This window comes from Silene latifolia, chromosome 2 (genome assembly GCF_048544455.1).
Source record: "Silene latifolia isolate original U9 population chromosome 2, ASM4854445v1, whole genome shotgun sequence".
Classification (NCBI taxonomy): Eukaryota; Viridiplantae; Streptophyta; class Magnoliopsida; order Caryophyllales; family Caryophyllaceae; genus Silene; species Silene latifolia.
The window spans coordinates 183,208,603-183,221,711 of NC_133527.1; the positions used below are offsets into that span (position 1 = coordinate 183,208,603).

The 13,109-nt window shown below is 35.8% G+C and overlaps 1 protein-coding gene across 1 annotated transcript; it reads left to right on the top strand.

Annotated features, from left to right (window-relative positions):
• Positions 1-492: 492 nt before the first annotated feature.
• On the top strand, positions 493-10,984 carry LOC141643624 (kinesin-like protein KIN-8B). Its single transcript, XM_074452846.1, has 15 exons — positions 493-1,048; positions 1,646-1,723; positions 1,805-1,921; positions 2,556-2,644; positions 2,992-3,136; positions 3,225-3,320; positions 3,537-3,628; positions 4,616-4,717; positions 4,808-4,954; positions 5,051-5,201; positions 6,242-6,304; positions 6,388-6,624; positions 7,445-7,549; positions 7,627-7,740; positions 10,338-10,984. Exons 1-15 carry the CDS (start codon positions 998-1,000, stop codon positions 10,935-10,937), a joined length of 2,187 nt encoding a protein of 728 aa, XP_074308947.1. The 5' UTR covers positions 493-997; the 3' UTR covers positions 10,938-10,984.
• The last annotated feature ends 2,125 nt before the right edge of the window (positions 10,985-13,109 follow it).

Below are 13,109 nucleotides of genomic sequence, written 5' to 3' on the forward strand. Positions count from 1 at the left end.
ATCCTCCCAAGCAGAAGGTCACGACCTAGGTCATCAACCCAATTATTTTTCACTTTTTAACCAATGAGAGAGTGCCACCTACCGGGTCATCATACTCAACCAAATGTCACCTTCTCTTTATTTTGACGGTTGTCCTTTTTTTTTTTTTTCACCAATGGGAGTGTGTCACCAATGGTCACCAACAAGGTCACCAATTCAACTCAAGGTCACCAATTGACCCTGAGTAGTTGAAGGTCACCAAAATTAACCCCTTAATCATAATTTAAGGTGTCATTATTAAGGTGGCCCAACAAGGTCACGACCGGTCGGTGACTTGCTTTGGGATGGTCTCACAAAAAGGGAGAGGGACACAAAGACCACGTGTCTTCCCCACTCACCTCTCATGAGTATTTTGTGAGAGGATCATCACAAGTTTGTTACGGATATCGCCGTCTTCAATGAGATTTTGTGCCCCGGATTTAAACAAAAGAAAAAAAAAAAAGTTTTGATTTCGACTCAGATGTACCACTACATCTTTCCCTCCACTCAAAAGTAAACCAAAAAAATGACCCAAAAAAGAGGTCATTGCATTTAATTCATTTCTATCAACAACTCCATAACTTTCAACTTCACCATTGTTAATTTGTAACTTGTAATTCATCAAATTCTTCACCCAGATTTTCCTCTCTTCATTCACATTTCTTACCCTTTTCAAACAAACCCTTCAATTTTTTACTGTCTTTGTTCAATTGATTTGACTTCCCAGTTTATACTGTTCATCAAATTCAGGATTTGTAATTGTAACCCACAAATCTTTTTTTTTTTTTTTTTTTTACAAAATTACCCTTTTTCCTACTTTCTGATTTTACCCTTTTCTCTTCTAATTTTAAATTAATTTTTTAATTTGAATGTTGTTCAAATTTTGAATAGTGAAGTTAACAGTAAAATGTTTGAATTTTGTTAACATTTTATATATTTGTGGGTTGATTGTATTTTATTTTTTAAATGTGGAACAAAAATGCCAAGTATTAGAGCTCCATCTTCTGCAAAGAAGACCACTACCCTAACAGTATGATCATTTATTTTGTGTTCTTTTGTTATACAGTATATGTGTGATACTCGCTCCGTTCCAATCATTTGTTTACGTTTTTATTCTTTGCGAGAAGTATTTTAATCAATGGTAAACAAATGATTAGGACGGAGTGAGTATATAGGATATGATATGGTAGTACACAAATATTTGTGCAAGACGGCCTTACACAAGTATATTGTAAAACTGGTTCTTTGATAACTTCTTTTACTTAAATGTGGGCTTGATTTTCTTGTGATTTGGATTCGTTTTACACAATCTTTATGTAAAACCGCCTTACATGAGAATAATTGGTAGTATTGAAGCCCTGGTTTAGCTGAAAAGTTACAATTTTGTAATATGGAGGATGCATCATAGTATTAATTCCCTAGTTTAGCTGACAAGTTACAATTTTGTGTTCTTGTGTTATATCCATGTTATATGGGGTAGGAATGTAGGATGTACATAGTAATAAAATTGCTTGTTTAGCTGTATAGTTACAATTTTGTGTTCTTATGTTATATACATGTAACATGTAGGATGTACCATAGTATTAAAACCCCAATTTAGCTGAAAAGTTTCGATTTTTGGGTATAGGTGGCAGTAAGATGTAGGCCATTGACGGAGATAGAGAGGCAAAGGAGTAGACAAATTGTTCAAGTTATAGATGAAAAGGTTTGATTTTGTTTCTTCAATTTATGATATGTATGATGATTATTTAATTAGGCGTGTTTGATTAAATGTTGGCTTTTGTAGGAAGTAGTAGTGTTGGAACCAGAGCTAGCAAAGGATTACTTGAATTTGTTACAAAATCGAAACAAGGAGCGAAGTTATTCATTTGATTATGCATTTGGACCCAACTCTTGTAATTTGGTATGTGGTTGTGGCATTATTTGGGAGTTTTCAGTTTGTATAATTGTTGCTTTCCAATTTAAGATTTTTGCTGAATTTCTAATTACCTGGGAAGTTGAGAACTTGAGATTTTAACTACAAGTTTCTATATGCTATGTTTTTTATTTTTATTTTTGTTGGTTCAAAGGAGCGTACTATGTGGCGGGTAAGAATCGAAACCCCAACTTCATGGTTGGGGTAAGAGAGTTGTTACCACTTGAGCTAACTCTTGTTCTAGTTTCTACTTCATGCTATGTTTAATTGAGTACTTATATCAAGAAATTGTGAATATAGCTTGAAACGAGCACTTCCAAGCTTTTGCACGTGCTTCAAAAACTGAACTTGGTTTAGGAACTACGTTAACGGGAGAGGATTCATAATGTTATAAATGAGTCGTCGGATATCTTGAGGATAGTTCTTCTTACGAGTGCTACTTTCAAGTGGTCCTAAATCTTTTATTGATTGTAGTTGGATGTTAGCTTGGGTATCATTCAAATTTTAAAATTGCTGATTGAATTTCATTCTGGTTTGCACGCTTTCCATGTCAATTGATGGGAAACCGTTGAGCATTGTAGATTCTACTAGTCTGACTGGTGGTATACTGTTATTCTGCCAGGATCTGTATAAAAGAGTCGTATCCTCTACAATAGCTGGGGTTGTTCAAGGCATCAATAGTACTATATTTGCATATGGTTCAACCGGAAGGTATTGGCATTTTGCAATATATTTTTGATTTTTGTCCTCTCCTTTATGATCTGTATGAAGTTGCAATCATTTGATGCAATTCTGGAGGCAATTCTAATTATGGGTCATCCGGAGACAACATCAACAATATAGGGTAAGGCTAAGGCTGGGTACATCTGACCTCTCTTACTCTATCATTTGTGGGAGCCCTTGAGGCATTGGTGTAATGAAGTCGCTGTTAGTTGTTATACTATCTGCATCAAGATAGAGCTTATGTGAGAATAAACATCATACATAGGACAAAAAATGCTACAGTATGTCTTATTTCAGCTAGGGTTCACTAATAATCAACATTTTACTTTCGGCAGTGGTAAGACACATACAATGGTTGGGACCCAAGAAGATCCAGGGCTCATGGTTCTGAGTCTGCATACCATTTTTGATTTTATCGAGAAGGATGATAGCCCTGGAGACTTTGAAGTTACCTGCTCCTATCTTGAAGTTTACAATGAAGTACGTATCATCAACTTTCATGTGTATTCTAGTCTTAGATGCAATTGCTTTCTCAAGTGGAATGTAATGAGTGAATATATTAATTCAGGTTATCTATGATTTGCTTGAAAAATCATCAGGGAATTTGGAGCTTAGAGAAGATCCAGAGCAAGGAGTAACTATTGCTGGTTTGAGGTCTATCAAGGTGAGTTTGTGCTAGAATCACTACCGCAAAAAGACCTATACGGCAAGTCTTTCAATGCAATGAACCTCAAAATGGAACTCTCTGTATGACAATAAGATTTTATGTAATGAAAAAACGCAGCCTTAAACTGCAGTAGCCCTTTTGTTGTCTTCTAATAGCAGATGAGCTTCATTCATGATGGATGTAGACATGTAGTAAAGTGTGATCTTTCTGTAGGTGCATTCTGCTGTAAAGATTCTCGAGCTCCTAACTTTGGGTAACAGCAGACGTAAAACTGAGAGCACAGAATCCAATGCTACTTCCTCACGGTGAGTGAATATTCGTCTGGTATTAGAGTCTTGGTTTATGTGTTTTAAAGTTCAAGCATTTTGGACGTGTATGTATGATAATTCATGTAGGCAAACTTTGATTTCTTTTCTTTTTTTTTGCGTCTCCTGAAAATTTTCCATTGCTGTATGAAAACGGCTTTGGTGGACATTGCACTAGGCTCTCCGAGTTAAATAGTAAAAGCAACTTGTTGCATTTTAACATGCATCTTCATGTAAGCCTCCACATGCCGCTTTTATATTGTCCCCATTGGAGAGGTCACATTAAGTTTTAGTGCTCAAGTATATTATTACCCCTTGGGTTAAGAAAATTTTACATGTGGAGATGCCACATGGTCCTTATCATTTTCTCCCCACTGGTAGTATCACCAGGATGGGGGGAGGATGTTACGGAGTTCTTACTAGGGATTATACGGGAGTCACTTTTTTCATTAATGTCTCTGAAAGGGTCTATATCTTTAAGTCTACATCAGAGAGAGCTAAGCATCTAACTGTTTTGAAAAATCTTTATTTATTTCATCCTAATCATAAAGATTTTGAAAATTGTTTTGCATTTTTGTTCTAGGAATTTATCACGGATGTCTGCACTATTTAGTGAATTCCTGTACACTCATTGTTTTATTGGTAACCGCATCAACAGAATTGAAACTGAAATTAGTTTTAAAACGCGTGTCTGAATTTTTTCTCCTCATTAGGCTTTATTCTATTTTACCTTCGTTGGACGTATGAACATCATTGTTTGTGCTTCAGCAAGCAATTTTACTTATTTCTGTCTGCTACACACATTACCCATTTACCCTTGTTATTTTCGAAGAATTATTTGATGATCTCTTCTTGCATAAAGATTATTCCATACGTTTTTCTTCGCACCCAGTTTTAGACGTCTTTACAAACGTACGGAGTTGTTGCTTTTTCATGTTCGCTTCTCTTTTGGTTTAAGCTCATACAAAAATTGTTTTCCGGATACAGCTCACATGCCGTGTTGGAGATTACTGTTCAGAGGAGGCAGAAAGCTGATAACCAAAGTTGTATTTTGAAAGGAAAACTTGCGCTTGTGGATCTTGCTGGCAGGCATGACCTTCACCAAAATGACATTTTAAACTATGCTTTCATCTTTTCTGGCCGTGTGTACAAAGTTGTCATCTGATATTTCTTATGCAGTGAAAGAGCTTCTGAAACCAATAGTAGCGGGAAAAAGTTGCGCGATGGTGCCAATATAAACCGGTCACTACTTGCCTTGGCTAACTGCATCAATGCTTTGGGCAAACTACATAAAAAGGGTCTTGCATATGTCCCTTACCGTAATAGGTACTCGAATTTTCTTGATAGCAACTGCAACATCACCAACATGTGCTTTTATACATTGGATCTAAGGCTTATATCTTGAATTTGATACTTTGGCAGCAAGTTGACACGGATTCTTAAAGATGGTTTAAGTGGCAATTCTCAGACTATCATGGTTGCTACAATATCTCCTTCTCATCGGCATTACCATCATACAGTAAATACTTTGAAGTATGCTAATAGAGCAAAGGAGATAAGAACTCATGTTCAGGTTTTTATCGACTTTTGTTACTTAATACGAAGCATCAGTTTCTTTGGTCTCTCTCTCTTCATAGTGCATGCTGTTAAATATACGAGCAAAATTGAACTCTACTTTATTCCCTTTACGGAGTTGTGTACTTGTGTGCTCATTATTTTATCATGGTATACTATTTTTTGTTAGAAGAATGCCCTAAGTTTTGCCATATGAGATGAAGATACCTAGATAAGTGATGCACCGGTTAGGAGGATTATAGGGTGTCAAAGTGATGAGACTGTGAAAGCTACTTTTGTGCCTTATTTCGAGAAACTTTTTTTTTTTGTGTGCCTTTCCTCGTTTTTCTTTCCGAAGTTCTTTTTTGGACTTTTTCTTTCATTTTTTATTCTTTAAAACTTCTTCCTCTCATTGTAGCCTATTAGCTTTGTTTTTAAAGGTTTTGTTTGCTATATTTATTTATTTATTTATTTATTTATTTCGTCACTCTTTCGTTTCCATTTCCATTGGAGCCAAAGATCCAATTTGGTTCACCAAACTGTATGCATTTTTATTTATTACCCTTTCTGTTTTATTGTTTTCTTCCCAATTTTCAAAATATGCGGGGAATTTTGAAAAATCGGAAGAAAACAATAAACGGAGCCATGGAGGGAGTATAAAATAGCAGTCAGTCAATGCAATAAGCTTTGCGCAGTTTTCATTATGGTAATGTTGTATTACTTCACTTTAATCACCACTCAATAGCTCTCGTTATTTTCTTATTTTTCTTTGGTTTGCCCTCCTCTAACTTTCCTCTCTTAACATCGACTATGTATATAAATGTCGATCATAAAAAAAAATATCATACTGTCAGCATTCTCAAGTTTAAGGTCAAGCTTACAAGTTTTAGTTCCTCGTCTTGTAGGAGCTCAGATTTGTACCCTTTTCATGTTTTGGCATATTTCCATGTCCAAAGTAACTCCAAAGTCCAAACAGAGATTATTGCTTGTTAACTTAGACTATTGCCTCACTTGTTGGATACCATCTAACTTAACGTTTTCTACTCCTATGATTTTCAGAAAAACTTTGCGACACTCGATACTCATGTATCTGACTACCAAAGAATAATCAACAGTCTTCAGGTGAGCTTTCAGCTGTTTCCTTGATGGTCTATACCTGGCATTCTGTATGTGATCATCTAAATTGATACTATGTGGTGATTCAGACAGAGGTGTGCCGCCTAAAGAAAGAGTTAGCTGAAAAAGAGTCACGGCTAAGGGTTAACCCTATTGAAAAATCAGCAGATGTTGAGTTGTCGTGGCTGAATATTGTGAGCCGAGAAATAAGTGAAAATGTACAGGAACGTATCAACTTACAAAAAGCTGTACTTGAGCTGGAGGAGACTAATCTACATAACCGTGTGGAACTTCAACGTCTTGATGAAGAAATCTCACAGCAGCAGGTGATGTCCCTGTTATATACAGTATATACTAAACATGTATTCGTAGTCAGGATGCAGCTATGCCTGATTTTGAATGTCTGTCTCTTTTTGTCTGTGTCGATTCCTGAATAATATTATGGCTTACAAAACCGTATATTAGAGTATTAATCAAGTTAAGCTCATGTCTCATCCATTTCTCCACATTTGCTTGTTTTAGGTGAGTGGGATTTGATCAGTACAATTATAAATCTACCCTTATCCCACGCCACTTCCCTCTGCATCCAGGCCATCACCCCAGCATCCATCCTACCCAGGGGTTTTCGAGGGTGGGCAGGGCGTTTCCCGTGTGGAGCGGGTTTTGGAGTGTATAGGCTGGGTTTAGAGGGCGAGTTCCATAGTGGCGGATTTTTTTTCGGGGTTTGGGGCGGTGCCCATGGAAGCTGATGGTTGGAATGAGATGGAGATGGATGATGGCGGAGTACGTGTGATAGGGCACAATTATATAGTCCTTGGCTTACTTAAAAGGAAATGTAAAGAAATGGTTGAAGCGGCCTAAAAACAAAAAAAATAAACAAATGGATGAGATGAAGGGAGTCATAAACTACACCATTGAAAGACTAAAAATTTAGAAATCCTCTTAAGAATATCAAGAGGGAATTGTACGAGTATCAACCACCATGGTGTACAGCGGTTTACAGACCAAGAGACACTTTGAGATTCTCCGTTTATTGGCCCTTTTATGTCTAAACTCAAAACTATAAAGCTAAAAAGTCGTACACTTGGAACTTTTTTTTTTTTCTCTGAGCACTTTATGTTTTTTTTTTTGCATATTGTTGCTCAGGCTATTGAAATGGAAGGACTTAATGTGAAAAAGTTACGAGAAAGAAGGCAAATGGTTCTTGATAACATTCGTGATAATGACGAAGTTGGTGCTGAATACCAAAAGGTACTGGAAACTGCTTCCATGAAAACTGGTCGATTGTAAAGGAACTGCTAATTGGACCTTCACTTTTTATTATACAGGAAATTTTAGCAAATGAGAAACAACGCTGTCAACTTCAAGACACGATTGATGAGGCTATTAAGAATAATGGCAACACAACTTATCTGCAGATTCTTAGTCAATATAGGCTCCTGGTAAGTGCCAATGAATCAAGTTTAACGATCACTTTGATATATATACTTTCGATAATTTGATGCTTGACTCACATTTAATGCATTCATTTACTTTGAGACTTCTGAAAGTTACAAAAGTTTCAAAGCGATACCCCATGGCCCATGCAGTAACGAAGCATAGCACTGGCCGAGTGGGCCATGGCCCTCGTAGAAATTTTGAGACATACAAAATAACAGTAGTCAGATTAACATGGAATGAAAGATGGCATAAATGGTAGTAGTGTAGTTGTACTATGCGTGAGGTCTGGTGTTCGAGTCCTTTGCATAACATTTTTTGTGGTATTTTTTTTCTTGGTTTTTGCAATTAAAATATTGGGTTATTCTCATTGGTACCCCCTGAGTTATTAACTTTTCTCAATGGTACCCCTTCCTTTTTGTAATCACCAATTATACCCTTAAATTTTCTACTTAACTCCCAATAGTTACCATAACTCTTTTCCGTCAATTACCATGACTCTTTTCCGTCAAATTACTTCTGTTAGACTAGGACTCAGCTAACGAGTGGATTTTGGGAGAGAGAAGGTATATGCCTATATGGTACTGCTACATGTAACGTAAACCTTGATGAAAAACCTTCGCATTTTCCATCCCTATTGTTATCAAATCCCATAAAAGCTGAAAACCTTGAATGAAAAACCACAAACAACATGAAAAAGCAAACCCACCAGATAGAAAATCAAACAAAGACCGACACAAAAAATGTTGGTAAAAGAGGTAGAAGAATTAGAATGCCATCAGTTTGTGCAGCTAGAACTTTCCAATTAACTAAAGAAATGGTGAAGCTAATCATTGGCTTTTACAACAATCAGGGAGTGCCATTATTGCTACCAGTGGTACTGATACAATCCCCGCTTCTTTCTTATCTACTTCCGGCTCCTCCGTTTCTGAACAGGGTACCTCTGTTTCTGTACCAATTTTTGGGACTTGGAACTTGATTGATAATAATCATTTGCCTCCGGGTTTGTGGGGATATGGGTTCAATATACCGGGTTTCAAACACGAAAATGAAAGTGTAAAATTTGAACATGGGTTTGGTGGATTTTGGAGAATATGGGAATACTAGGGATAATTTGGAGTTGGGTTTATCACATGATATTTTGAATTATGGTGCTATTAATCAAATTTATGGATAAATTAGGAAGAATAGCAGATCAAATGTTGGCATTAACATGAATGAATTTTGGGGAGAGAAGGTATATGGTACACTCAGTAGTAGCTGGGCCATATCTAACGGAAGTAATTTGACAGAAAAGAGTTATGACAACGGTTGGAAGTAAAGAAGAAAGTTTAGGGGTATAATTGGGGATTATAAAATGGAAGGGGTATCATTGAGAAAAGTTGATAACTTAGTGGTACCGATGAGAATAACCCTAAAATATTTAGTGTTTATAAATCGGCCCCCCTTGATCTTTTGTTCTAGCTTCGTCCCCACCCATGTAACAATTTTACGATATGGGAAGACTGGCAATTGCCTTTAATATATTGGCCACTTGTTCATGTTGCCTTTTCCCAGTCCTGAATTTTTCAAGACATTAATTGCTGGCAGTCATCATGGATGAGAAATAACATTATGAAATTGTGTTATGTTGAAGCCTGGCGACTGCCATTTTATATATTGACCATTTGTTCATGTTTCCTTTTCACAACATTATGAAATTATGATAAAAAATTTAATCACCTTAATTTTAATTCAAAGTTCCAAAACGGTTATCGAGCCAATTGATCCACTACTAGTGTGAATCCCGTGCTAATGCACGGTTTTCTAGATGAGGTGTATACAGAAATTAACATTTAGTAATAAAATTTTAAATTTAATACTAGAGTTTACAATTATTCACAAATAAAAATTATAAGTAGGCCAATATTTTTATAGAATTAGCAAAAATATTAAGCCCAATATTCGAGAGTACCCAAACATGTTATGGCCCATATATAGACAAAGGAATTTGAGCGGGAAAATTCTCAGTTTCGTCTATTCTTTTACTCCCTCCAATTTTCTTATATCTTCCCTCTTTCCTTTTTCACACAAGTTTGATTATCTTCCCTCTTTCCTTTTTTGGTAAGTTTCATTCATTTTATATTAATTTCTCTCTCCTAAAAAATCAACAACTCTCATTACTTTATCTATTCTTTATTCATCATTCATTCTTTATTATTTTCTCTCACCTATAAATTTCACAACTTACAATAATTTATTCTACTTTATTCCTTCTTTCTTCCCCTTTCTTAATTTTTGTGCCCAAAAGAAAGGGGAAGATATAAGAAACTTGGAGGGAGTAGTAAATAGAGGATTCTTTGTTATATGTGTTTTTTTTTATATTGAACTAAGAGTCATTTGATGAAATTCTTGACGCAATTACCATTATAGGTTGGTTAATCAGAAGCAACCTATGTTGTTTACATGAGTAAGGTTGTGTACATTTGACAGCGGCGTGATTTTTTGTTGGTGTGATAGAAATTGACTGACATATTTGAAGCCTTAATAGTAGTATTTCTGCTGAAACTTGTGTATTTTATCAGAATTTGACAGCTCTTCCCCATATAATGTCCGACTGTAGGTAATGGCAAATTCCGAGCTACAATTTGAAATGGCAATGAGGGATCAGGTCATTCATGATCAAAGGGAAGCTCACCGCAACCTTTGGAACTTGCTCCTTGGGTTAAAAGTCGACCAGGAACGATTGTTAGAGTATGCTTTAAAGGAAGGAATACCTACAGAGGACATGATGACGACTAGAGCGCACAGTGCATCTCCTGGCAACCACATGTTACTTAATCCAGGACTCCATAAATTCTCTTCTTACTCCTCTAGCCCTACTGGCCAACCCTACCCTGGACCATCATCCATCCCCATTCATTTCCGGAGCTCCATGCCGGAGCCCAGCTTAGACGGGACCTCTGATTATCCCTTCTCTAAGCAACGATATGAACTCCCGTACTTGTCATATGATCAATCCTTGCCTTCCCACTCGAGAGCAATAAAGCGTCGTGAATTCTCGGGTGATCAAATTAGAGAATCGTCTTTGCTCAATCATTGTAGATGTAAAATTCCGATCAGTTTAGTTGAGTCATCCCCGACAACTCCAGTCATTATGTCATCTGTAGCTCTTAGTGCTCAAACTGTACAGGCACAAGAAGAAAAGGTATACTTTCTGTAGTGACCTTTTTAAGGCTGTCAATAAAGAGTGTATTGTTGTCTCCTTAATCATGCATAGAAATTTCTCACTAGTTCCCTTTATTTCGTATTCAACGGAACTTTCAGGAGCGATCGTAGATTGGCAAAATTAGCTTGTAGTACTCTCTGTATAAGCTTAGATTCGAACTAGTTGAATTGTTCAGATATACAGATGTCAAGTAGCTCAGTTGGTAACGTAACTAAAGATGATCTTTTATTAGTTGGGGTTGATGTCGTTCAGCATCAAAATTGTGTTTCTGCCTCCACTAGTGTGAGGTCGGTAGGAAAGTGGATGAAGCAAAATATATGGTATTTTAATCGGTTGTGAAGGGAAAAGGTGTAAGAAAAGATAGAAAGCGAAAGGTAAATAATTATTCTCAGATATAACATTTGAATTCAATACTGGTAACTTTTTTTTAAAGATGATAAAAATAATGTTGCAAGGAATTTAGTTATACTGGTAACTTTTTTTTTTCTTGGATGATAAGGGAATCGCTACTTTTCGTGTGTACTGGGTAAATCCTTGAGCATATATTATAGCCTGCAAATCACATACACTAGGTCAACCACCCTTTTTGGGGGGCCGTATGCTCAAAGTCTAGAAGGTCTAAAAGGCATCGCCCTAGGCCATTTTTACCTCCAGATTAATATATTTTTGTAAAAATTAAACATCGCACATAAAAAATAAAGATTTAATATTATCTGTAATTATTTTAGAAGAGGTGGTCATAATTGAAAACAAAAACTACAAAAAATAAAACTACTTTCATCAAAACATTTATAACAGCAATTTGATTTCTTGGCGGAAAAGTACGCATCTTCGCGGAAAAGTACGAAGTACGAGTATCCTTTAGAGCATCCGCAAAGGTGAGGCTCCCCATATTTTCTCTTTCCTTTTCTTATTCGTCCACCTCATTTTCCACTAACTTTTTCATTTACCCTTCCCATTTCATAATTACATCTATGCAACAATAGGGTTCCCCAATTCACACACAAAAATTTGGGAACCTCCCCAAAAGTAACACAAATTGCCTTACTTTTTTTTTGGGGAGCCCCTTTAAAAACAGTGAAACCCCAAATGTTGGGGAGCTTTGTGCAACAATGAGGAGCCTCATATGAGGAGAGAGAGAGGACATATGGGGAGGCACCTCCCCACCTTTGCGGATGCTCTAGAGAAAGTTGATACTTATAATCTGAGATCGAACTCCGTTAGCATTAAAATTGTTCTTGTGACTCCCTTACACCAAAAAAATGATGGTTTAAGTTCAAACCTCGTCGACATTAAAATCGCCCTTATAACTCCTTTTACATAAAAAAAAATAATAATAATAATAATTGATGTGATTATACATACATTGTAGCTAGTTTAATGACGTGTTCAATTAAAATTCGCAATTGCTAAATCCTACACGTCTTTTTACTACATCCTAAACATTTTTCTCCCTTTTTCCACCAATACCCTCCTCATAAAAATAACCAAAAAAAAAAAAAAATCTCCCTTTCACATCTCCTCCAAAACCCAATCAATTTGATACCAACTAGTATAAGACCCGTGCTACAACACGGCATTTTTAAGATTAGGTTTATAAAGAGGAGAATTCAATAAAATTGCTTTTGGCATAAAATATGTGATACTTTTAAGTTAATGTTATAATATTAGTAGATATAATATTAGCAAGGAGGAAAAAAATAAAGTTTATTACTGTAAAAGTATAGTTGAAACTAAGTTAGTCTTGTTCAAACTATTAATAATAATACTATAATGTTAAATCATTAAGGGGAACTAATTTATGAAATTAAATTAGATGTAAATTATAATTAAAAAGACCTATTATCATTATAAAAAAAACGGTAGAAATAATATACTACGCGTTTAAAGAGACGATTTAAAAATCAAAGGGAAATCAATTTGTTTCTAACGTTAGAATTGTTAGTAATGAGATCTGCCAAATCAAAGGGAAATCCATTTGTTTCCATACAGGATTGTTAATTATCAACGTCGGAACTGTTTTGGTTATACGTTAGAATGTTAGTAATAGATCTGACAATCAATGGAAAATCAATTTGTTTCCATATAGGATTGTTAATTAGAAAAGTCAAAGATTATTTTTAAATAGTGGGCTCAACATAAAATGTGATCGTGATGTTTTCAATC

Excerpts from the sequence above, each read along its gene's own strand:
- LOC141643624 (XM_074452846.1), top strand. The coding sequence starts at position 998 with ATGCCAAGTATTAGAGCTCCATCTTCTGCAAAGAAGACCACTACCCTA. Across the intron at positions 4,955-5,050 it reads TATGTCCCTTACCGTAATAG|CAAGTTGACACGGATTCTTA; the intron begins GTACTCGAATTT and ends ATACTTTGGCAG. Across the intron at positions 6,625-7,444 it reads AAGAAATCTCACAGCAGCAG|GCTATTGAAATGGAAGGACT; the intron begins GTGATGTCCCTG and ends ATTGTTGCTCAG.